This window comes from Gopherus evgoodei, chromosome 2 (assembly GCF_007399415.2).
Source record: "Gopherus evgoodei ecotype Sinaloan lineage chromosome 2, rGopEvg1_v1.p, whole genome shotgun sequence".
Lineage (NCBI taxonomy): Eukaryota > Metazoa > Chordata > Testudines > Testudinidae > Gopherus > Gopherus evgoodei.
The window spans coordinates 127,676,171-127,702,888 of NC_044323.1; the positions used below are offsets into that span (position 1 = coordinate 127,676,171).

Consider the following 26,718-nt stretch of genomic DNA (forward strand, 5'->3'; position numbering starts at 1 on the left):
GTGGGACCACATAGTGTTGCAGGTCTGGGATGATTCCCAGTGGCTGCAAAACTTTCGCATGCATAAGGGCACTTTCATGGGACTTTGTGACTTACTTTCCCCTGCCCTGAAGCACAAAAATACGGAGATGAGAGCAGCTCTCACAGTTCACAAGTGGGTGATGATAGCCCTCTGAAAGCTTGTCTGATGAAGTGGGAATATTCTTGATCTGTTATGTGAATGCTGAGTGGGGAATATTGATCTGGAAAGGTTGCAGGGGAGTTGTGCTGGGACAGCCTGCCTTGGGGAAGAGAGCATACCTGAGCATGTAACCTGAGACTCCAGGAGAGGGGTTGAAGGCTAGATGACACCTCTGTTATTATAGCTTGCTGTGCTCTTCACAGTATCTGTGAGAGTAAGGGGGAGATGCGTATGGCGGGGTGGGAGGTTGAGACAGATCGCCTAGCCGCTGGTTACGAACAGCCGGACACCAAGGCAGTTAGAAGACCACAGCAGGGCACGCTGCGCATCAGAGAAGCTTTGAAAACCAGTTTCATGACTGGCCAGGCTACAGTGAAAATTCTGTTTGTTTCTCCTAGAGGAAAACCTGCCCTCTTAGTTCACTCTGCTTCCCTGTAAGCCAACTGCCCTCCTCTCCCCCCTTTGATCACCGCTTGCAGAGGCAATAAAGTCATTGTTGTTTCAAATTCATGCATTCTTTATTAATTCCTCACGCAAGTAGGGGGATAACTGCAAAGGTAGCCTGGGAGGGATGGAGGAGGACGGAAGCACTGGGTGGGGTGGTGGAGGAGGGAAGGACAAGGCCACACTGCACTTCAAAACTTATTGAATGCCAGCTTTCTGTTGCTTGGGCAGTCCTCTGGAGTGGAATGGTTGGATGCCTAGAGGCCACCACCCCGTGTTCGTGGGCATCTGGGTGGGGAGGATATGGAACTTGAGGAGGAGGCGATTGGTTACACAGGGGCTGCAGCGACGGTCTGTGCTCCTGCTGCCTTTCCTGCACCTCAACAATATGCCAGAGAATATCCGTTCGATCCTCCAGTAGTCTGAGTATTGTTTCCAGCTTCCTCTCATCAAGCCACCTATCATCTTGATTCTGCCACCTGTCCTCGCGTTCGTTTTGTGCTTTCCTGCACTCTGACAGTGTCTGCCTCCACGCATTCTTCTGGACTCTTTCAGTGTGGGAGGACTGTATGAGCTCAGAGAACATGTCATTGCAAGTGCGGTTTTTTTTCGCCTTCTATTCTTCGCTAGCCTCTGGGATGGAGATGATACGGGGAGCATTGAAACATATGCAGCTATGGGAAGTAAAAAAGGGAGAGTAGTATTTAAAAAGACACATTTTAAAGAACAGTGGGTAGACTCTTTCATCGTGAATCAAGCTGTTAACATTACATAGCATGTGTGCTTTCTTTACAAGGTCACATTTTGCCTCATATTGAGGGACTGCTGGTTTGGCGTGAGAGATCACACATGCAGGGCCAGCAGGCAACAGAATTTTGCTTGCAGGCAGCCATGGTATGCCACAGTCTTCTTTAACCTTCATAACATGTGGGAATGGTTTCAGACAGCAGCGCTCTCATTTCCCATACCATTTAAAATGGGTTGGCCATATAAAAGGTGGGTGAGGTGGATATGGAACTTGGGGAGGAGGGCGTTTGGTTACATGGCCTGCAGTGATTGTCTGTGCTCCTGCTGCAGGTGAAGGAGGAGCAAATACAGCATCTGTGGGGTAAGTGACTGTAGTGTGTGTTTGTTTGTGTTTGGGGGTTACTTGCTGTGTGCTGAGCTTTTGTCTGTCAGTCTGTTTGGTTGGTTGTTTTAAGGAGCCGTGTACTGTGGCTGGCAGTTGGAGGCTGTGAGCTTCAAAGGAAGGTTTGGAAGCTAGAAGCCTCTGGTAATTGGCTGAGCCTTAATCAGTGGGCGGAGCATTCACTCAGGCCAGGGCTTAATAAAGCCACGCACAAGCAACCAGGGGCTGCTAACAGGGAGTTTCGCAAGGGAGCAGGAAGGGAGCGGGGGTCCCTGGTCGGTTCTATCTGTGCCGCTTTAGTCCCCTTAAAACCTATAAACCAAACTACATTTCAAAACCTCTTTCTTTAAACCACCCTTCCATTAACTAGGGGACAATGCAGGCAGAAGCCCAGCAGCAGAATGGGGGCTATCCAGTTTGTTGCACTGAGTGTAGCCTGTATGATTACCTGCCCTGTGGGCGGGTGGTGTATGTGTGCAGTCGGTGCAAGGAGCTCCTGGCCCTCAGAGACCACGTACGGACTTTGGAGGCCAAGGTAGCGGAACTGGAGGAGCTAAGAGAGGCAGAGAGGTATGTTGATGAGGCTTTCCGGGACACTGTAGAATTGTCCCACCTCCGGTCAGACAGCCCCTGCGCTGTTGAGAAGGAAGAAAGACCCAGGGAAGCAGAGCAGTCAATAGGAGCAGAGGGAAACCTTCCCATAGTTGGGACCCTCCTTCCAGAGGGTGCTGGGGTTGCCTCTCGCACTGTGGTTACCTCTCCGGGGGAGGGAACTCCAGTTTCTAGGAAAAGGCAGATGTTAGTAATGGGAGATTCAATCATTAGAAACATAGATAGCTGGGTTTGTGATGACCAGGAGAGTGGTATAGTGACTTGCCTGCCTGGTGCAAAGGTTGCAGATCTCTCAAGGCATCTAGACAGACTTACGTGTAGTGCTGGGGAGGAGCCGGTGGTTGTGGTACATGTAGGTACCAATGACATAGGGAAGGGTAGGAGAGATGTCCTGGAAGCCAAATTTAGGCTGCTAGGGAAGAGACTGAAATCCAGGACTTCTATGGTGGCATTCTCAGAAGTGCTCCCAGTTCCATGCGCAGGGCCAGGTAGGCAGGCAGAGCTTCAGAGTCTCAATGCGTGGATGAGACAATGGTGTAGAGAGGAGGGGTTTAAAGGAGGATATTGATATAATAGGCATCACAGAAACCTGGTGGACTGAGAGCAATCAATGGGACACAGTCATTCTGGGGTACAAAATATATCGGAAGGACAGAACAGGTCGTGCAGGGGGAGGAGTGGCACTATATGTGAAAGAAAATGTAGATTCAAATGAAGTAAAAATCTTAAGCGAATCCACATGTTCCATAGAATCTCTGTGGATAGAAATGTCATGCTCTAATAAAAATATAACATTAGGGATCTATTATCGACCACCTGACCAGGACAGTAATAGTGATGATGAAATGCTAAGGGAAATTAGGCTATCAAAATTAAGAACCCAATAATAGCGGGGGATTTCAATTATCCCCATATTGACTGGGGTGACAGGACGAAGTGCAGAGATAAAATTTCTCAATACTTTAAATGACTGCTTCATGGAGCAGCTGGTACAGGAACCCCCAAGGGGAGAGGCAGCTCTAGATTTAATCCTGAGTGGAGTGCAGGAGCTGGTCCAAGAGGTAAGTATAGCAGGACTGCTTGGAAATAGTGACCATAATACAATAGCATTCAACATCCCTGTGGAGGGAAGAACATCTCAACAGCCCAACACTGTGGCATTTAATTTCAAAAGGGAGAACTATACAAAAATGAGGGGCTTAGTTAAACGAAAGTTAAAAGGTACAGTGTCTAAAGTGAAATACCTGCAAGTTGCATGGGCCCTTTTTAAAGATGCCATAATAGAGACTCAACTTCAATGTATACCCCAAATTAAGAAACACAGTAAAAAAACTAAAAAAGAGCCATCATAGCTTAACAACCATGTAAAAGAAGCAGTGAGAGATAAAAAGACTTCCTTTAAAAAGTGGAAGTCAAATCCTAGTGAGGCAAATAGAAAGGAGCATAAACACTGCCAACTTAAGTGCAAGAGTATAATAAGAAAAGCCGAAGAGGAGTTTGAAGAACGGCTAGCCAAAAACTCCAAAGGTGGTAATAAAATGTTTAAGTACATCAGAAGCAGGAAGCCTGCTAAACAACCAGTGGTGCCCCTTGACAATTGAAATACAAAAGGAGCACTTAAAGATGATAGTCATTATGGAGAAATTAAATGGATTCTTTGCTTCAGTCTTCACGGCTGAGGATGTTAGGGAGATTCCCAAACCTGAGCTGGCTTTTGTAGATGACAAATCTGAGGAATTGTCACAGACTGAAGTGTCACTAGAGGAGGTTTTGGAATTAATTGATAAACTCAACATTAACAAGTCACCGGGACCAGATGGCATTCACCCAAGAGTTCTGAAAGAACTCAAATGTGAAGTTGCAGAACTATTAACTAAGGTTTGTAACCTGTCCTTTAAATCGGCTTGGGTACCCAATGACTGGAAGTTAGCTAATGTAATGCCAATATTTAAAAAGGGCTCTAGAGGTGATCCTGGCAATTACAGACCGGTAAGTCTAACGTCAGTATCGTGCAAATTAGTCGAAACAATAGTTAAGAATAAAATTGTCAGACACATAGAAAAACATAAACAATTGAGCAATAGTCAACATGGTTTCTGTAAAGGAAAATCTTGTCTTATTAATCTATTAGAGTTCTTTGAAGGGGTCAACAAACATGTGGACAAGGGGGATCCAGTGGACATAGTGTAATTAGATTTCCAGAAAGCCTTTGACAAGGTCCTTCACCAAAGGCTCTTATGTAAATTAAGCTGTCATGGGATAAAAGGGAAGGTCCTTTCATGGACTGAGAACTGGTTAAAAGACAGGGAACAAAGTTAATGGTAAATTCTCAGAATGGAGAGGGGTACCTAGTGGTGTTCCCCAAGGGTCAGTCCTAGGACCAATCCTATTCAATTTATTCATAAATGATCTGGAGAAAGGGGTAAACAGTGAGGTGGCAAAGTTTGCAGATGATAGTAAGCTACTCGAGATAGTTAAGACCAAAGCAGATTGTGAAGAACTTCAGAAAGATCTCACAAAACTAAGTGATTGGGCAACAAAATAGCAAATGAAATTTAATGTGGATAAATGTAAAGCAATGAACATTGGAAAAAATAACACCAACTATACATACAATATGATGGGGGCTAATTTAGCTACAGCGAATCAGGAGAAAGATCTTGGCGTCATTGCGGATAGTTCTCTGAAGATGTCCATGCAATGCGCAGCTGCAGTCAAAAAAGCAAACAGGATGTTAGGAATCATTAAAAAGGGGATAGAGAATAAGACAGACTATATTATTGCCCTTATATAAATCCATGGTATGCCCACATCTCGAATAATGTTTACAGATGTGGTCTCCTTGTCATGGTATAACTCCCCACTGAACCTTAGCGTCCAAAAGATGGGGTACCAGCATGAATTCCTCTAAGCTCAATTACCAGCTTAGTACTTGTAGCGCTGCCATCAACAAGGAATTCCAGTGCCTGGTACACTCTGGTCCCCCCAAAACCTTGCCTGGGGACCCCCAAGACCCAGTCCCTCTGGATCTTAACACAAGGAAAGTAAACCCTTTCCCTCACCTTTGCCTCTCCCAGGCTTCCCCTCCCTGGGTTACCCTGGAAGATCACTGTGATTCAAACTCCTTGAATCTTAAACAGAGAGGAAAATGCATCTTCTCCCCTCCTTCTTTCTCCCCCTCCCAGACTCTACCTGAGAGAGAGAGTGATCCTAACACAGAGAGAAATTAGCCTCTCTCTCCCCCTTCCCTCCTTTCTCCCCACTAATTCCCTGGTGGATCCAGACCTTGTCCCCTCGGGTCTCACACCAGAATAAAAAAACAATCAGGTTCTTAAACAAGAAAAACTTTTGATTAAAGAAGGAAAAACAGTAAAAATTATCTTTGTAAATTTAAAATGGAATAGGTACAGGGTCTTTCAGCTATAGACACTGGGAATACCCTCCCAGCCTAAGTAAACAAGTACAAATTAAAATCTTTTCAGCAAAATACCAATTTGAACTCCTTTCAGCCAAATACATATTTGAACTCCTCCCAGCCAAATACACATTTACAAATAAAACAACCATAAACCTAACTCGCTTTATCTACCTCGTACTCACTATTCTGGATCTATAAGAACCTGTATCAGGGAGATTGGAGAGAAACCTGGTTGCACGTCTGGTCCCTCTGAGCCCCCAGACTGAACAACAACCAAAAACTAACAGCACACACAAAAACTTCCCTCCCTCAAGATTTGAAAGTATCCTGTCCTCTGATTGGTCCTCTGATCAGGTGACAGCCTGGCTCACTGTTCTTGTTAACCCTTTCCAGGCAAAAGAGGTATGAAGCACTTTTGTTCTATTAACTCTTACTTATCTGTTTATGACACTCCTCACCTCAAAAAAGATATTCTAGCACTAGAAAAGGTTCAGAAAAGGGCAACTAAAATGATTAGGGGTTTGGAGAGGGTCCCCATATGAGGAAAGATTAAAGAGGCTAGGCCTCTTCAGCTTGGAAAAGAGGAGACTAAGGGGGGATATGATAGAGATATATATAAAATCATGAGTGATGTGGAGAAAGTGGATAAGGAAAAGTTATTTATTTATTCCCATAATACAAGAACTAGAGGTCACCAAATGAAATTAATAGGCAGCAGGTTTTAAACAAATAAAAGGAAGTTCTTCTTCACGCAGCGTACAGTCAACTTGTGGAACTCCTTACCTGAGGAGGTTGTGAAGGCTGGGACTATAACAGTGTTTAAAAGAGAACTGGATACATTCATGGTGGTTAAGTCCATAAATGGCTATTTTCCAGGATGGGTAAGGAATGGTGTCCCTAGCCTCTGTTTGTCAGATTATGAAGATGAATGGCAGGAGAGAGATCACTTGATCATTGCCTGTTAGCTTCACTCCCTCTGGGGCACCTGGCGTTGGCCACTGTCAGTAGACAGATACTGGGCTAGATGGACCTTTGGTCTGACCCGTTACGGCCGTTCTTATGTCATTGGGGATCCTGGCCGCAAGACTCTGACATCGGCTCTGGCTGTGGCACACCCAGAGCCGGAGTCGGCTGCCCCCAGGCTACTTTCGACCTCCCCCTCTATCTATCAGTACCTGCATCTGATTGGCGTCCTCTATGGCCTCGAGCACCATGGGCTTCTCGGGGTACTCTGCGAGCGGTAAGCTTTGCAGCTCCTCTGGGTCCCTTTTCTCTGGTAGGCTTACTGGCTCCTCCAGCGTCTGGTCAGCTTCTGGCCTCAACAGGTATGGCCAGTCCTCGGGGCGGTCACAGACAGCAGAAGTCTCCTCAGCGGGAGCTAAGGCACCAGTGTCCGGCCTCTCTGGCGGCCAGGCAGCTTCTGAGCCCTGGAGTTGGGCTTTTATACTTCCAGTCCTGCGCCTTGACCTCTGGGGTGCGGGCGCAGGCTCCAGTGGCTCCGCCCACTTTGGCATCAGGAGGTGCTCGTCCCTCTCTGGGGCGGCTAGGAGCCAGGCTGCCTCACTACAGCTAGTAGCATGTCTGGCACGTTTTCTGGTGTGCAAGTTCAGGTTATTTCAATCAATGAGAAAGCAGTGTATATCTAATGATTGACCCGTGTGTGTACATCCAAGTCTACATCCAATTCATGACCTATGTGGTATTGCTGACAGAGTCGTGCACTGATGCAATCAGTTTTTAGATTTGTCCAAAAACTGCCATGTGCTTTTTCACAGGATCAACTTATTGCTAGGGCCTCTTGTGATATTCTATGAATGAGGAGCCATCTGAGGCAGTAAGAGAACTCAAACAGATGCACTTTGCAGTTTATCATGCAACTACAAAAGCTACAAATCTGTACTTCAGGCTTTTGGCGCAGACACTGCAGAAGAGTGAGACAAAAACAGAGGCAAACTCATTTGTTGAAATCATGGATTGTCTGGAGACAGCATTTATGACATTTCCACAGTCTGAAACAATGGACTTAGGCACAGCTCTGACAATGCTGAACTCGCTAGCTGAGTTTGTGGCAGCACAATGGAAAATTTTTGAAGAATACCATGAATCTGCAACATCTTTAAGTTCTACAGCTAACTTTCAGTTAAAATGGCAACATCATCCAAAGCGTATGGCTGATGAGAGTGAAGAACCTGCTGTTTTGCTGAATAGTGAAGAGAAGTTCAAATTTGAATAATTCTAGGTGACTCACTTGTCAGCCATCTCAACAAAAAAATTCATGCATATTCAAAAATAAACAACCGTTTCTGTTTTTTAAAAGGTAACCTTGACAGTACTGTTAGTCTCTCAGAAGTTTAATTGAATTCTATTCAGAGAACCTCAATAAAGAGGTATTTGAACAATGGGTACAATGGTGCTCACTTATAGAGCAGTTTGGCTCTAAGCTGTTATCACAAGCTCTGCCTACACTGCAAATGCTGATTATAATCTGTGCTTCACCCTGCAGGAAACTTTTCAGTCTTAGCCTCACAAATATTATGGAGTGTGTAGTAGGCTGCTATGACCATGGGAATGCTGCCCACCTCCAGACTAACCCGCGGCATCGGCGGGTTAAAGTCGATTGCTCGGGGATCGATATATCGCGTCTCGTCTGGACGCGATGTATCAATCCCCGAGTGTGCTTACATCGATTCCGGAACTCCATCAACACGAACGGAGTTCCGGAATCGACATGGAGAGCCGCGGACATCGATGCCGCGCCGTCTGGACGGGTGAGTACCTCGATTTTAGAAATTCGACTTCAGCTACGTTATTCACGTAGCTGAAGTTGCGTATCTAAAATCGATTTTAATACCCTAGTCTGGACGTGGCCGCTGACATAAAGGCAGTGCCAGCATGCTTTTCATCTGCCAAATGCACATTCCATGGTCATGCTGCACCTACTCAGCCTATTATTGAAGTACTTGTTGCTGCTATTCAGGTTTCCTATGTAAGTCTTTATGAGACAAGGGAACAAGGGGTATGCTGGATTTCCCAGGATGACTATGGGCATTTCAATATCCCCCACTGGAACATTCTGGTTTAAAAAGAAAGCCCTGGATTTAATCTTTATGCACAGGCCAGTGTTCCTGAAGATGCATACCTCGTGCACCTTCCTTGACTTTCCCAAGCTGATGTCAGTGGAACACCTGTGATGATGCACAAGCGCTTGCAATACCATAGAGAATTACTCTTTTCTATTGATGTACTTCATCACAAGATGGTCCAGGGCCAAAATTGGAATAGGCGTGCCATCTGTCGCCCCTCCGCAGTTAGGGAATCCCATTGCTGCAAAACAGTGCTATTTCACGCACTTTGCCAAGAGTCACAATCCTTTGTATCAGAATGTGGTTAATAATCCTGCGCACTTGTGTTAACACAGCCCCAACAGTTGACTTCCTAACTTTAAACTGATTTGCTACCAACCAGTAGCAGGCTGGAGTCGTCAACTTCTACACAGTGATTGCCATTTGCTTCTCCATGGATAGAGAAGCTCATTTTGGTGTCCTTGCACCACAGTGCTGAGGTAAGCTCTGTGCACACAGTTCCAGAAAGGTGGCTTTCTGCATCTGAAAGTTTTTCAGCCATTGCTTGTCATCCAAGATCCGCATAATGATGCGATCCCACTACTCAGTGCTTGTTTATGAGCCCAAAAGCCACTGTGTTCATCTGCTCCGTGGGTGCCCAAAGTAATCTGGTTGTGTTTCTCTCTATGGCACTCAGCAGATAAGGCAACTGTTCAGATTGGGATAACCCACAATGCCCAGACCACCCTGCTGAGCCCCAGCCACCTTCAGCTGGAGCCCCTGCAGAGTTCCATTGCTCCTCCACCAGAATCCCCCCCCAACTGTGTCAAGGTCAGGTGCAGCCTCGCTGCCTAGTCCCTATACCAGGGGAGGTGGGCACTTCAGGATGATCTCTCACTCTAATGCAGCCCGTGGCCTGTGCTCCCCACTACCATGCTGAAGCCACATTTATTTATTGACTAAATTTTCAGAATTTTGCAGAATTTTAAAATGTGTGCAGAATGCCCTCAGGACTAGTTATACCTGTGCAATTCATTGTCATTGGTGGTTGTTGCACAGGTGCAATTGAGGGAAATGCTAAAAATTATGAGGTTGCACAGGTATCTGCACAGTTGGAAATTAGACAGCTTTGTTCTGGGATGTGCAGTCCAGAAAAATGGGGCAAATAAATAATTTTGCATACTTCTGGAATGTCTTCCATTATGTTTCACAGTATGCAGGACATTAAAGGATTATCTCAATTACAGTTCCACCTGAACATCAGTGATTTTAAATAGGAAATAAACTTCCTGCCTGTTGGTCTTTAGATGAGATCTGTGGCTGCTATGCTTGAGATTCTTAGTATCCATTAGTCTAATGCTAGTAGTTAGCTCTCTTTCTGCAAAAGTATTGGGGTCAAATACATAGCTGTTGTAAGTGGGCAAACATCTTACTGAAACAAATTCAGGTAGTCCTGATTCAAATCACTGTATTTTATAGCACAAGCAAGAGGGCATCAGTTCCTCTTTTCTATATCAGGAACCCCTGCATTTGAGATAGTGGGCACTGTCCCTTAAGACATTCAGTTTCTGAAATGGTGCTAAACATTTTGTTTGCTCACGCTTGCCACTCAACTTTATTCACCTGCGTGCATTGTAAATTTCCATCATCTTCAGAAATAGCTATGTAGTCAATGTGTTTCAATGTTGTGATTAAAGAACAGGTAGGGCCAAAACCATTTTGATTTACCTACATTAAGAAACAGCAAACTTGTAATTAACAGCTCATAGTGGCAGTAGCGGAAACTGTACTGCAGACAGATCTCAGGCATATGTTTTCCCCACTCAATCATGTCATGTAATCTTACTTTCAAGCCTTGCCTATGCTAAGGAATTTGCAAAAGTTTCCCAGTGCAAGGTAGGCCTGTCTTGACATGACAGGTTTCAGAGTAGCAGCCATGTTAGACTATCTGCAGAAAGAACAGGAGTACTTCTGGCACCTTAGAGGCTAACACATTTATTTGAGCATAAGCTTTTGTGGACTACTGCATGAGAAGAAGAAGAACTGGATATATACCAGTCTCCTAGAACTGGAAGGGACCTTGAAGGTCATCAAGTCCAGCCCCCTGCCTTCACTAATAGGACCAAATACTGATTTTTACCCCAGATCCCTAAGTGGTCCCCTCAAGGATTGAGCTCACAACCCTGGGTTTAGCAGGCCAATGCTCAAACCACTGAGCTATCCCTTCCCGCTTCCTTTCATGCATCCGATGAAGTAGGCTGTAGCCCACGAAAGCTTATGATCAAATAAATTTGTTAGTCTGTAAGGTGCCACAAGTACTCCTTGTCTTGACATGAGTAATTTAACATGGGTGAGGGCTTATTTCTTGGGGAAACAGGTTAAGGAAGTAAATGAATCAGCAGGCTGGAATCAGAATATCTATAGTAGTTAAGATAAGGTTGAACATCCAGGGACTATGGACAGTGGACAAGATAATGGATAAAATAAGACTGAATTGTAAAATGAGGTAAAGAGTATGTGCCTGGAAGGTGCATGCTGTACAGGGACTTGTTTCTACAAAGTGGTCAAGCCAATCCCAAAATGTATGACACAGCATATAGTTAATGCAATGTAATGTGTAAATGTATATAAAGGAAGAGGTTTGCTGTGTAACTTTGGATGTGAGGCACACGCTATATCCCACCTCATAAGCTTGAGTTTGATCAATTTTAGCATAGCTTTGATGTATGCCAAGTAAAGGAACCTGAGTGACAAGACTAGTCCAACTATGTTCTTGAGTAACCTAGTGGAAGAGATTTTGGAATGCCAACATGCAGCTTTACTAGTGGTAGCAACATTGGGACTGTTGGGATAAACAAGATTGCCATGACAACTGTTACATTGTTTAGGACTCCTCTGGGCAGAGTGGTAAAAAATATGGGTGGCTGCAGATTTATCTATGTTAATATTCCTGCCATTGCTAGTATCAGTGATGTTAGCAATGGTGAGAAACATTTGCCAAAAAAAAAAATCTTGTAGACAGCATCTGAGAGTAGATGGTAAAAGAGCTTGAGTCTGCAGTACTACTTCCACAGTTAGTACCACAGCTGAATTTGCATTGGCAGTGAATTACAGGTCAGACTTTTGCCGGTATAGACATTTCATCTAGAATCAGAAGTCTACCTACTACTTTGTTTGAACACAATTTAACAATTCTGATAAGTGACAAGTATCAGTGTCAGCAGATTTTGTTTTCCTCAAGTATAACCATGTTGTACAATCTTGCTATAGACTGCCACACTTCCCCGTATGAGTGATTAGAGAAATCATGCCAGAACACTTCTAGGAAAAAATGTTTAAACAGCAGTAACTACCACATGTTGTATGGCAATTTGGCAAAAAATGGTTGCATGCTTATACTATAACTGTTGCTCTTCAAGATGTGGTTACACATGTATCCCACTCAGGTGGAGGGAAAGAGAGAGGAAAGATGTATTTTGATGGTAATTTTATCCACTTCAAAGATTTGTTACTACTGGATAACTGCAGCACTGTTAAAGCATATTCAGCTTTTACATGATGTTGTTTTAATTTGAATTACATGTAAATACTATGACTATATCATTTGAATAATAAAATTAATATTTCTGTGATCAGAACTTGGCTGAATGAACATGACACATCATCAAGACCACATGATACTCCATGTTTTTTCTGGAATGTTATCTGAGCAATTTTCCACATTTTCACAGATGAATGCTAGTTGGGGATTTGCCACATCCTTAATTAATTCCTATGAAACCTGCTAGAGATTGAGGCCAAGTAGTCACTTCAAAATGACTGATGATATTGTGTGCATTTTTTTGTGGGGGAGAGGGGTTGCTCAGTTAGAGACCTTAAAAGGGAAATGATTTTCAGAGGGTGAGTACTTATTACTTTATGAGAAGACAGTGACAAAAACAAAACAGGGAATTGGAAGATGCATTTACTAGATTAGCTTCCCAGAAGGGTCCCTTCCTGCTGGGGTCCCTTTCTCAGGTTGCTTCCCTCATCCATAGCCCACATCCAGACTACCCCACCGATTGCTCGGGGATCGATATATTGCGTCTAGTCTAGACGCGATATATCGATCCCCAAGCGCGCTTACATCGATTCCGGAACTCGATCAACCTGAACGGAGTTCCGGAATCGACACGGAGAGCCGCGGACATCAATCCCGCACCATCTGGAGGGGTGAGTAATTCGATCTTAGATATTCGACTTCAGCTACGTTATTCACGTAGCTGAAGTTGCGTATCTAAGATCGATTTTCCTCCCCTAGTCTGGACGAGGCCTTAGTTTCAGCAGGAAATATGAGATCATGTTTGCCTTAAAAGGAGATGCTTGGTAGCACTACAGTGAAGGCTTTGGACAAAATAAGGCTCAAATTATGTGCTACATTACACGCCAGCTGCATGTTGTCCTTCTGCAAGCAAGGAGCTATCCAAGGTGCTTTACTCAATATAACAAATTTACCATAAAATTAAAATATATTGAATATTAGTATTTATTTATCTGCAGTAAAGACCTTACTAAAATAAGATTATTTGGTAAAGACTCAACTAGCCTCTTGGGACCTGACCATGCAGTCCAAACATAGTAAATGGGAATATTCACATTTGTTGTTCTGTACATGCTTTGGCACTTTGTTGAATTCGGATCATAAGCAAAACAGACTGAAGAAGTGGGTATTCACCCACGAAAGCTCATGCTCCAAAACGTCTGTTAGTCTATAAGGTGCCACAGGATTCTTTGCTGCTTTTACAGATCCAGACTAACACGGCTACCCCTCTGATACTAAGCAAAACAGAGTTTTGCAAGTATAAGGATTGCAGATTTGGGCCCTTAACATGCATTCCTACCTACTGTTATGTATTGCAATAACAGCAACTCGGTGATTTAAAATGTTTCTTTTCCTATTTATTCTAGGGCACTCATCTTTCCTTTCTTAATTCGTGGAGGAAAACCAACACCATTCATTACTTTCACACTAGCACTCATATTCTGTATCTATAATGGATACTTGCAAGGTCGGAGCTTAAGTAATTATGCAGAATATCCTTCTGGTTGGCTGAAAGGTCCTTGTTTCATTGTAGGTGAGTTGAATAAAAGCATGCTGTTTTATGAGAGCCAAAAGCAAAAATGATTATTGTAAGTCTTTATGAAAAATGAACATAAAATTATAGTTCTCAGAAATGGGGATCCAGTGGTCTAGACTTTTTTTGTTGTTGTTAGACCTGCTTATTGTGATACAATGGAGGTCATTTAATCTTTATTTTTCTCTCCTTCCTTCCACCATTGAGTTTTGATTCCCTCTTCTGAGCAACTATATATCTATCAGCCTGACATTGGTCCTGGGAAAAAAAATGGAATGGCTGAAATGGGTCTGGATTAATATAGAATTAAAAGAGATCAATAAAATTGTCAGTCAACATGGGTTTATGGAAAACTGACTAATTTGATGCCCTTTTTTGATGAGTTTACAAGTTTGGTTGATAAAGGTAATAGTGTTGATATAATATCCTTAGACTTCTGTAATGCAGTTTACATGGGTCCACATGACATTTTTATTAAGAAGCTAGAAGAAAATGAACATGGAATACATTAAATGGATTAAAGGCTGATTAAATTACAGGTTTCAATGTAAATGTAAATGTGGGCTCATTCATTCAGTGTTTTCTAGTGCGGTCCCACGGGGATCAGTTTTTGGCTCTGTGCTCTTCAGTGTTTTTATCAGTGATCTGGAAGAAAATATAAAATTGTTATTGAAAATATTTGTAGATGGGGAAGTGATAAGTAATGAAGAGGACAGATCACTGATACAGAGCTATTTGGATTGCTTAGTAAACTGGGAGCAAGCAAACAATATATGCTTCAATACAGCAAAATGTAAGGTCCTAAATCTAGGAACAAAGAATGTAGGCCATACTTACAGGATGGGGGATTCTATCCAGGGAAGCAAGGACTCTGAAAAAAATTTAGGGGTCATGGTAGATAATGAATGAACATGAGCTGCTGATGTAACATTGTGGTCTTGAATGTAAAACCAAGGAATATTCGGTTGGAGTAGGATGGTCGCATTATCTCTGTATTTGGCACTATTGTAACTACTATTAAAATACAATGTCCAGGTCTGGTGTCCTCAATTCAGGAAGGAGAGGGTTGGAGAACTGGAGAAGATTCAGAGGAGATCCAGGAGAATAAGTAAAAGATTGGGAAATGCTTTACAGTGAAAGACGCAAAGAGCAGAATCTATGTAATTTAACAAAGACGTTTAAGGAGTCACTTGGTTACCGTCTATAAATACTTACATGGAGAATAGAAATTTGATATTAGAGAGCTCTTCTGTCTAGCAGACACAGATCCAATGGCTGGAAGTTGAAGATTCAGATTTGAAGTAAGGCACAAATTTTTTACACTGAGGGTAATTGACTATTGGAGTAATTTTCCAAAGGTTGTAGTGGATTGTCCACCACTGGCAATTTTAAAATCAGAATTGGCTGTTTTTTTCTAAAAGATATTCTCTAGTACAAACAGGAATTAATTCAGGGAAATGCTATAGTCTTTGTTATGCAGGAGGTCAGACAAGGAGTAGGTCTACACTTAAAATGCTGCAGCAGCACAGTTGCATCTGTGTATATTTACACTAGCCAGTGTAATTAATCCACCTCCAGCAGAGGCAATAGCTATGTTAACAGGAGAAACTTTCCCGTCGACATAGTGCTGTCTACACCAGAGGTTAGGTTGATATTAGATGTGTGGATTTTTCACACCCCTGAGCATCATACTTATACCAATGTAAGTTTATAGTGTGGTCATGGCCTAGATGATCACAATAGTTCCTTCTGGCCTTATAATCTATGAATCAGTGAAGGAGGTTTTGGAACAAATTGATAAACTAAACAGGAATAACAATGAGGAAGTGCTGCAAGGACTCCGCATTGTTTTTGTTGATACAGAATAACATGGCTACCACTTTGTAAACAGAAATAAGTCACCAGAATCAGATGGTATTCACCCAAGAGTTCTGAAGGAACGCCAATGTGAAATTGCAAAACTACTAACTGTAATATGTCGTTTAAATCAGCTTCTGTACCAAAATGACTGGAGAATAGGTAATGTGATGCCAAATTTTTTTAAAAGGGCTCCACAGGTGATCCCAGCGATTACAGCCGGTAAGCCTGACTTCAGTACCGAGCAAACTGATAGAAACTATAATAAAGAACAAAATTGTCAGACATAGATGAACATAATTTGTTAGGGAAGAGTCAACATGGTTTTTTTAAAAGGAAATAATGCCTCACCAATCTACTAGAATTCTTTGAGGGGGGTCAACAAAGTCCCTTACAAAAGGCTCTTAAGCAAAGTAAGCTGTCATGAGATAAGATGGAAAGTCCTCTTATGGATTGGTAACTGGTTAAAAGATAGGCAACAAAGGATAGGAATAAATGGTCAGTTTTCAGAATGGAAAGAGGTAAATAGTGTGTCCCCCAGGGGTATATATGAGCCCCAGTCCTATTCAATATATTCATATATGATCTGGAAAAAGAGGTAAACAATGAGGTGGCAAAATTTTCAGATGGTACAAAATTGTTCGTTAGTTAAGTCCCAGGCAAATTGCGGAGAGCTACCACATGATCTCTCAAAACTGGGTGACTGGGCAACAAAATGGGCAGATGAATTTCAAATGTGATAAATGCAAAGTAATGCACATTGGAAAACATAATCCCAACTATACATAGCCAATTTAGACCCCATAATTTTCCACTCAAGAAAGAGATCTCTGAGTCATTGTGGATAATTCTCTGAAAACATGGACTCAATGTGCAGTGGCAGTCAAAAAAGTAAATAGAATGTTGGGAATCATTAAGAAAAGGACAGATGAGACTGAAAATATCATATTGTCTCTATATAAATCTGTAGTACACCCACATCTTGAATACTGCATGCAGATGTGGTTGCCCCATCTCAAAAAAGATATATTGGAATTTGAAAAGGTTCAGAAAAGGGCAGCAAAAATGATTAGGGATATGGAATGGCTGCCATATGAGGAGAGATTAATAAGACTAGGACTTTTCAGCTTGGAAAAGAGATTACTAAAGGGGGATATGATAGAGGTGTTCTTTACGCCTTCTCATAACACAAGAACAAGGGATCACCAATAGGCAGCGGATTTAAAACAAAAAAAGTATTTTTTTCACACAATGCACAGTCGACCTGTGGAACTCCTTGCCAGAGGATGTTGTGAAGGCCAAGCCTATAACAGGGTTCAAAAAAGATCTAGATAAGTTCATGGAGGATAGGTCCATCCATGGCTATTAGCCGGGATGGGCAGGGATGGTGTTCCTAGCCTCTGTTTGCCAGAAGCTGGGAATGGGAAACGGGATCAATCACTTTATGATTACCTGTTCTGTTCATTCCCTCTGGGGCACCTGGCATTAGCCACTGTCAGAAGACAGGATACTGGGCTAGATGGATCTTTGGTCTGACCCAGTATGGCCATTATGTTCTTATGAAAAACTCTCTTTTGGAAATTATCTGCTGGGCTAGAGTCACAAGGAAACGTAAGTGTGATGACACTGAGCACTGCCACGCCTAACTTTGAGGCACCTAGAAAATCACGGATTCACAAAGCGTGGGTTAGGCTCCTAGGCTTCCTATACAATGAATAGGGAGAAATAGTTGCTGACTCTTATGAATCCCATTGAGAGGCATTCTAGGCAGTTCCTCACCTAAGCTAGCCAATGGGAGCTGCCAGAAAAGAAGGGATATGTGTTAAGCCCTGCCACTCTCATAGAGATAAGCACCTAAGCCTGGGCTGCCAGGGAGTCACGGGAGCCAGGGGACTGGATCCTGGGTCTTCCACCTCTCAGGTGAGTGCTCTAACACCAGTCTAGATAGTCATTCTCAGGCTTGTGTGCTTTCATTTTCTTTGTCTAGCCCAATTACTTTTTAAAATTATTTATCTACAGTGGAACAGCTTCAACAGGAGAGACTGAGGGAACTCCACATCAGAATATCCTATAGTCTAGTGGTTAGAGAACTAACTAACAGAAGTGGCAGATCCCTGTCCTAATCCCTTCGTCTCCTGAGGTGGAGAGGGGGATGTGACTCAAGGACATCTTGATGCCAACTGAGAGATGGCACTGTGGTACATAACAGTTACAGAGATCCCTTGGGTAAGGCATCTGTCTTCAGTGATCTGAAACTCAAAAAGGAAGCTTACAAGAAGTGGACATTTGGACAGATGATTAGGGAGGAGTATAAAAATATTGCTAGAGCATGCAGGGTGGTAATCAGGAAAGTCAAAGCACAATTGGAGTTGTAGCTAGCAAGGGATGTGAAGCGTAACAAGAAGGGTTTCTTCAGGTATGTTAGTAACAAGAAGGTGGTCAGGGAAAGTGTGGAACCCTTACTGAATGGGGGAAGTAACACAGTGACAGATGATGTGGAAAAAGCTGAAGTCTCAATGGTTTTTTTATCTCGGTCTTCACAGACAAGGTCAGCTCCTAGGCTGCTGCACTGGGCAACACAGCATGGGTAGGAGGTAAGCAGTCCTCAGTGGTGAAAGAACAGGTTAAGGACTATTTAGAAAAGCTGGACATGCACAAGTCCATGGGTCCAGATCTAATGCGTCCAAGGTGCTGAGGGAGTTGGCTGATGTGATTGCAGAGCCATTGGCCATTATCTTTGAAAACTCATGGTATTTGGGGGAGATTCCAGATGATTGGAAAAAGGCAAATATAGTGCATATCTTTAAAAAAGGGAAGAAAGAGAACCTGGCAGAATCATGGAGCAGGTCCTCAAGGAATCTGTTTTGAAGAACTTGGAGGAGAGGAAGGTGATCAGGAACAGTCAACATGGATTCACCAAGAACAAGTCATGCCTGACCAACTTGATTGCCTTCTGTGATGAGATAACTGGCTCTGTGAATATGGGGAAAACCGTGGATGTGATATATCTTGACTTTAGCAAAGCTTTTGATACGGTCTCCCACAGTATTCTTGCCAACAAGTTAAAAAAGTATGGATTGGATGAATGGACTATAAGGTGGATAGAAAGCTGGCTAGATTGTCGGGCTCAACGGGTAGTGATCAACGGGTCTACATCTAGTGGGCAGCTGGTATCAAGCAGAGTGCCCTAGGAGTCGGTCCTGGGGCCAGTTTTGTTCAACATCTTTATTAATGATCTCGATGATGGGATGAATTGCACCATCAGCAAGTTCGTAGATGACACTAAGCTGGGGGGAGGGGTAGATACAATGGAAGGTAGGGATAGCGTTCAGAGTGATCTAGACAAATTGGATGTTTGAACCAAAAGAAATCTGATGAGGTTCATCAAGGACAAGTGCAGAGTTTTGCGCTTAGGAAGGAAGAATCCCTCGCACCTCTACAGGGTGGGGACCGACTAGCTAGGTGGCAGTTCTGCAGAAAAGGACCTGGGAATTACAGAGGATGAGAAGTTGGATATGATTCAGCAGTGTGCCCTTGTTGCCAAGAAGGCCAATGGCATATTAGTATTAATAGGAGCATTGCCAGCAGATCGAAGGAAGCACTGGAGTGGGTTACCTAGGGAGGTGGTGGAATCTCCATCCTTAGAGGTTTTTAAGGCCCATCTTGACAAAGCCTTGGCTGGGATTATGTAGTGGTGTTGGTTCTGCTTTGAGCATGGGATTGAACTAGATGACCTCCTGAGGTCTCTTCTAATATCCTATGATTCTATCTACTAATCCACCAAAAAGTGCCATGTAAGGACTCTAATAAAAGCCTGTATCACACTGGTTATCATAATCATTTTGAGATGTATGTATGGGTAATATGTGTAGTTATGTATATGTACTAAAAATCATGTTCTTTACGTGTGTGAGTTAAGGTAAGTATTCTATGGTTCACAATGGATGGCCCTTCACAGTCTGAGCAAAATGCTCACTGATTGTGGAGGTTGCGGGGGGAAAGAGAAACAGCATGGGTTATCATGTTAAAGGGTATGACAATAAACTTTTGAAACTATATCGGGTGCAGATGAATCTCCAATTAGTCCTTCAGTGTGTGAGGACAAGCCGCCAGTGAGCTTGAATGTCTGAGGCATCTCAGCCAAAGTGGGTAAAAACACTGGGAAAAATACCTGAGGTAAGCTATTTTGCAGGAGATTGGTGACTGCCTCATTAGTTAAGTTTAGGTTCTATAAAGGATATTATAATTGTTTTATATGTAGCCATTTGTTTCTAATTTTCTTACTTTCTATCACTTAAATGTCTATTCTTTCCTATTAAATTCTTTCCTATTAAATAAGCTCTCTTATAGTGGCCCAATCTGATAGGCAAGCTTTGAGCTCACTTACTGGATAGGCAAGTTAGGTGGAGAAACCCCTATTTTCCACTGATTCATACATTGCTCTGGAGCTTCAGCATCTGGATTCTTGGTGTGGGGCTGCCGTGTTTTTGTTCAGAGGCAGAAACATAGGCACCTGGGGAACTTTTACTGAAAGAATTTAGTTGCTGAGAGAATTTAGGCATCTACAGGATTTGGGGTTAGCTGAGCGGTGGTTTTGTGAATTCCAGTTGGGCCTGATTCTGATTTTTAGGCACCTACAATCTTTTTGAATCTGGCCTCTAGATCGATGTAGGGCTGCAGTGCTTCAGAAGAAGGAATCTGACTTTAAGCAAGGAAAAGAAAGGCGTAGGGGAACACTGAACTATATTCATTTGGTGGAATGAGGAGGTCCGAGTAGAGCACCCATAGGGACACTATTATAAGCGTAAGAGAAGGTTAGTCATCCTGTGCAGTAACTGAGATTTTTCAAGATATGTGTCCCTATGGGTGCTTCACTACTTGCCTTCCTTCCCTCTGCTTCAGAGTTCAAACATAGACTCTGAGGCAGAGAAGGAGCTGAGGGCAGATAGACCACACAGCGCTATATAGATGCCTCTCATGGCATGAGACAGGGAGGAGGGTATGTGTGGGCAGCAGGCATTGCTACCGAAGTTCTCCAATCCCATCTACAAGGGAACACCCCCAGGGGGACACATTTGAAAGAACCTCAGTTACTGTACTGGGCGAGTAGTGAACAATGTCCACACAGGGCAGTTAGCATGCATCATTTTAGATTACCTGTTACATCTTAAATCAGGTCTGTCTCTAAGCTTATTGAGAGTCCACTTAGCGATCTCAGCCTTTTATCTCCCAATCCAAGGGAAGTCAGTATTTTCCAACTCCTGGTAGTTAGATTTTTGAAAAGTATTTTCAGTGTCTTCCCATGTGTAAAAGAAGTGGTTCCCCTCTCAGACCTTAACATGTGCTTGCTGCCCTTGTGGGACCTTCATTTGAGTCCCTAGCATCACATTTTCTTTCCCTCCTTTGCCAAAAGACAGCCTTTCTTATTGCTATAATGTCAGCTAGAGGGAATTTAGGGAGGCTGGTGTGAGTGCTGGAAGCTCCCCCAGCACCCAGACCTTGGCCCTGCCCCCTGCTCGGCCTCCTCCCCTGAGGCCTCACCATCACTGCTCGGAGAGGAGTGAGCGGAGGCAGCAGTTGTGGGGGGCCTCGGTGAAGGGGGATTGGAGTAGAGGAGCAACTCGGTGAGTGATAGGGGCCTTAGGGGAAGGGGTGGAATGGGGACAGGAAGGGGCTAACCAAGGGCAAGCCTTGGGGGAAAGAGGGCTGGAAGAGGAGAGTGTGGACAGGGCCATGGGGGCAAAACGGAACAGGGCCTTGAGACGGAATGCAGGCAAGGCTACAACCTAGGCATCCACACTCTAAAATGTGGTGGTTCGTCAAGATGCCACCAAAGGGAGGTGTGCCACATCCTGTTTGGGGAGGCATAGCATGCCCTGGCTTATTAAACCCACCACCCATGGCCGCACTGCCCCTAATTAGTCTCAGGAGGGACCACAACTAGGTGCAGGATACTATAGAATTCTCTGACTTCAATGCACTGGGTGTGCACACCTGAGTGGAATACACATCTGCACCTACATCTTGAAGAACAACAGTTATAGTACAGGTAAGTAACCGTTTTTTCTGCTCACTCAGAGCTCATTCTGGGTTGGTGCCTAATTATACACAAAGGCCTGGATCCACACTTACATTTAGTTGTTGCGATGCTGAGTATCATGGCAGCTAATTTTTAGGTGCCTAGGAAATCACAGGAATACAAAATCTGAATTAAGTGTCTAGGCTCACTACACAGTGAATGGGGGGGAGGAAGAAGTGCCTTACAACATGATCCACAAAAGACAGAACAGTAGGTGGGGAGCTGCCCAAGCTAGCCAATAGAAGATGCTGATGAGAGGGGTCTGTGCTAAACTATGCTCTCTGAGATAGGCATCTGTCTCTGTTTAGCAATCCATGAAAAGGAACCTGCCACCTTGAATTAGGTGCCTAAGTCATTTTTTGTGTGAATGAGTTACCTGCCTGCCTCACTCCATGTTCACCTTATAACTTTTAGCCTGGTGGTTAGAGCACTCATCTAGGGTTTGGACAACACCCCACTTGAGGGGAAGAAAGGATTTGAATATGAGTCTCCCACTTTTTAGGAGGGTGTTCTTGCCACTGAGCTATGGGATAGTCTGATGTGGGTGCTTGCTGAAACCGTTCCACTGTGCATAAATACTTAAGTCATATATAGAAAGAGAATGACTGGAGTCCAGTAATTAGGGCATTCATGTGAGATCCCCACGGTCCAGTCCCCAGTCCTGGTGCTCTTATCACTCATTATTTATCCAGAGCTTCAGCAGGAGATACTAAGGGAGTCCCACATTAAGACTGGTGGTTAGAGCACTCTCTTGGGAGACCCATGTTCATATCCTTTCCCCCTCTGCGGCAGAGGGAGGAATTTAACCCAGTTGAGTGCTCTAACCTGTAGGGTAAAGGTTTTAAGGTGGGCACAACCATATCCTTCTCTTCCAGTTGGATTCCTAAAGGGATCTGTTCTGGTAGTGGTGCTCAGAGGTCACCTACCAGATTGGGCCCTGCATGCAACTGAGGTGGCTGCATGCTTATTTCCCTCTCCCCGTCTTCCCCCCACCCCCAGCTTGTGAGTTGCTCTGGGGCTTAGGCAGGAGATAAATGTCTGGATGTCTAGAGAGTGGCAGCCATGCACTTGCCCAGAAATGTAGATACCTAGGAAACTTTACTCTAAAAACTTAGACACTCAGTAAGTTTAGGCAACTACAGGGTTCAGTGGGAGTTTTGTGAATTGGAGCGGAGCCTAAAGTGGGACTCAAGGTGCATACACCCCCAGTTTAAGCACCTAAGTCTGGGATTTAGGTATGTAAGTGGGTTTGGGCCAACGTGCTGTCAGTACACAAACTTAAGCAAGCTGGAAACAGAGGAGAATATTCTTAATTTTGTCAGTTATAGTGATCATAGATATTTCTTGTAATGATAGGAGGTGTGTTTTCAGACTGATTTTTAAGTTGGCATTGTCCTTTAAACTATCATGGTATAATTGAGCAGACTCACGGCTGCGGTGCCTCCTGCTGGTGACTTCCAGGAATTAGCTCAATTTCCAGCCCAGAGCACCCTCTGCAGGCCAGTGATCTGCCTGTCCTCCGGCCCCGAGTCCCTCCCTGGACCCCAGTGCCTCTATTAACTGGATCTCCCGCTCCCTGGGGAACCCCCAACCCACTATCCCCAGTTTGGCTACTGCCCAGTCTCCATCTAGCCCCCATTCACTGGGGCAGACTGCAGTATCAGCCACTCATCATAGGCAAAGGGGTTTAGACCTGCTGCCTTTGCCTGCCCCTGGGCTGCCCCCTACATCCCCCAGTATCTCTTGGCCTAATGCTAGCCCACAGCCTGGGGCTTTCCAGGCAGGAGCTCCCCAGCTCCTCTGCCTTTCCCCAGCCCTGCTCCACTCTAGGTACCTTGTCTAGCTCCCTGCAGCCAGGCCCTTCTCTCTCTACCTGGCTTCCTTGGCCTTTTTATACAGGCCAGCTGTGGCCGCTTCCCCAGTCAGCCCAGCTTTTAGAACTGCAGCTATCAAGCCCTCGCAGGCTGCTTTTTAAACCCCTCAGGGCAGGAGTGGGTAACCAACCTGCTACAGATGGAAATGGACTTTCTTCAACAATGACTCCCAAAGACAGCAAATGGGAACATCCATCATCTAGTTTTCTCCAGATATCATCTCTCTTTTTTTGCTCTAGTTCATATTCTTTCCTGGGGGTAAGGAGACTTCATAAGATCCTGCTGATCCACCAGTCTTCATTAGTTGATTGCATGCAGACATTTTGACTGATGGTTCTATTCTCCTGCAACACAGGGCTATTAATGGTATGGTTGTAATCTCACTGCAAGATCCTTTGTACATTCAATCCTCAGTTTTTCCTCATCCCTGAGTGTTAAAGACATATTTGTTGGAAGCTTAGGGCTTGTCTTCACTGCGGGGGTAAGTCGACCTGAGTTATGCTACTCGGAGTCAACATAGCTTAGGTCAATTTACTCTGATATCTTCACAGCGCTGAGTCAATGGGAAATGCGCCCCGGTCAACCTCCCTTTCTCTTTTTTGAGAGCTGGAGTACCACTAGATCCACTAAATCAATTGCAGCAGCATCGCTCTCCCCATAGTGGAGACCAGCCCTTAGTTTCCATTTACACCCTCCACACACACACGGTTTGTGGGAACAGGTAGTGAGTGAGTTTGGAATATTTCATATTCTTTATTTTCCATTGTTTCAGCAAGTTAATATGAAGTCTCCTCATCTTTGATCTGCTATAAGCTGGGCTGATAGACCTACTGAAGGAACAATAATCCACACTGTGTAGAGTCAAGCACAGGAGTTTATTACGCACAGCGCTGGCGGAGTGTAACTTTTCTTATTAGGCTCAGAGACACTGCAAAACAATTAGTTACAATAGATGATATATGGCGCTCTTTGGACAGAGAGAAGCGACAGGGATGGGTTTTCCCAAACCCCTGGATAGATTCTAACAGCAAGACAAGAAAAGCACAATAAGCCAATGATCTAAAAGATTACATAATGGTTCCGCCCATGACCCAAATTAACATATTGCTAACACAGGTAATTACCCCCAAACTATGTCTATTAAAGTGTATAGGTTAAATCCTAATTTTTGGGTCCAGGGGAATGAGGTGGCAGCTCTCTCGGTTGACCAATAGGTACATTCTTAGGGCTTGGCTACACTGACACTTTACAGCACTACAACTTTCGCGCTCAGGGGTGTGAAAAAACACCCCCCTGAGCGCTGCAAGATACAGCGCTATAAAGCCTCAGTGTAATCAGTGCTGCATCGCTGGGAGTGTGGCTCCCAGCGCTGCAAGCTACACCTGTAGAGAATGTGGTTTACGTGCAGCGCTGGGAGAGCTCTCCGACCACACTCTCGCACTCCGACCACACTCACACTTCACAGCGCTGCCGTGGCAGTGCTTTGAAATTTCAAGTATAGCCATAGCCTTAGAGATTTAAAGCGAAAAAGCAGTAATTAGTACTTAACAATTTCACAAGTTTACCCTTGCATTTCTGTGGGCTAGGATTGGCGTACATCTGTGAAGAGAGGGTGTCATAACTCAAGTTAATCATATTAGGCCTCTCCCTGAACTTTGTCTAGGATCTGAGGGGTATTGTACCACTGTCTCCTCCCTGCATTAGGGAGTAGACGTAGGGTGACCAGATAGCAAGTGTAAAAAATCAGGACGGGGTGAGGGATAATAAGAAAAAGTCCCTAAAATCGAGACTGTCCCTATAAAAGTGGGACATCTGGTTGCTCCAAGTAGCCATGAGGCCTTTCTCAGCGCTTCATGTGTCTATAATTCAAGATAAGGATGCCCAATTACATTCAGAGTTATGCTGACTCCGCTCACTGACTTGAAACACACAAGGTTATCTGTTTACCCCAGCTTCCTCTGAGCTATGTATTGTTCTCTATTAGCCAGCCCCCATAGCCCAAGCCAAGCTCTCGACTCCGGGCCTATATTGAAAAGTTCTTAGCAGAAACTGTAGTTGAGATCTTACATCCACAGCTAATGGATTCTGACCCTTCACCTACTAATCTAGAGTACGCTGCCTCCATATGGGCTCATGGAGCCTTTGCAGTTTACTCAAAAGCTTGCTATCCAGGCTGGACAGCAGTCTCAGCTCTCAGTCTCTGTAGCAGAATTTTTAGAAGTAGGTGTTTCTGTTTTAGGCCCTGATTCTGCAAACCTGCACATGCTTAAGTTTACTCATATGAGAGGTCTCATTGAAGTCAAGGAAATGTGGGGAAAATGGGAATGTCTAATATTAACACGGTACAAGCTGTATCTGTGGAAAATACTGAGACAACCTGATGCAGGCACAGTATAGACACGGGGGCTGTTCACATGCACAAAATTAGAAGTGCATAAGTATTTCCAGAATTAGGGGCCTTATGGATGTCCATTTCTGTTCTGGGCCTGCATCAGGATCTGCAGTGCTTACTCCTATGTAATAACTAAAATGATGATTCTGCTGTGGAAAATTCAGGAACACATCCAATAAAAGAGAAGGTTAAAGCATGCTTTTTTGACAGTGATCAATGTGGATTAATTTCTTTAATATCTTTTTGAATGTTAGTTTATTTGAGCAGTTCAGTTTACCAGTATGGGTGTGAGAACATATGCATATATTAAAAAGTATACTTTAAATCTGGGATAGTGCCTTCTGTCCTGGTTTTCATAGCCGCCAATCCTGCAACTGGTTCTTTATAGGACTGGGGCCATAATTTACCATGTCACCAGAACTGCTTGATGGAATTACAAGTTCATGTAGAGGTAGAGGTACATTACTGCTTATATTTTAGGGTTATTTGTTTGTATAAACCATAGTTTGTTCTATTAAAACAGGTGTTTTCAGTCCAGTATTTTAATGTTATTACTT

The 26,718-nt window shown here is 43.8% G+C and overlaps 1 protein-coding gene across 1 annotated transcript in view; it reads left to right on the forward strand.

Moving 5' to 3' along the window:
• SRD5A1 (steroid 5 alpha-reductase 1) overlaps positions 1–26,718 on the forward strand; it is a 38,895-nt gene that overhangs the window by 3,692 nt on the left and 8,485 nt on the right. The window contains exon 2 of the mRNA XM_030551672.1: positions 13,793–13,959. Coding sequence (XP_030407532.1) covers positions 13,793–13,959 — 167 coding nt within the window. The remainder of the gene's footprint in view (positions 1–13,792; positions 13,960–26,718) is intronic.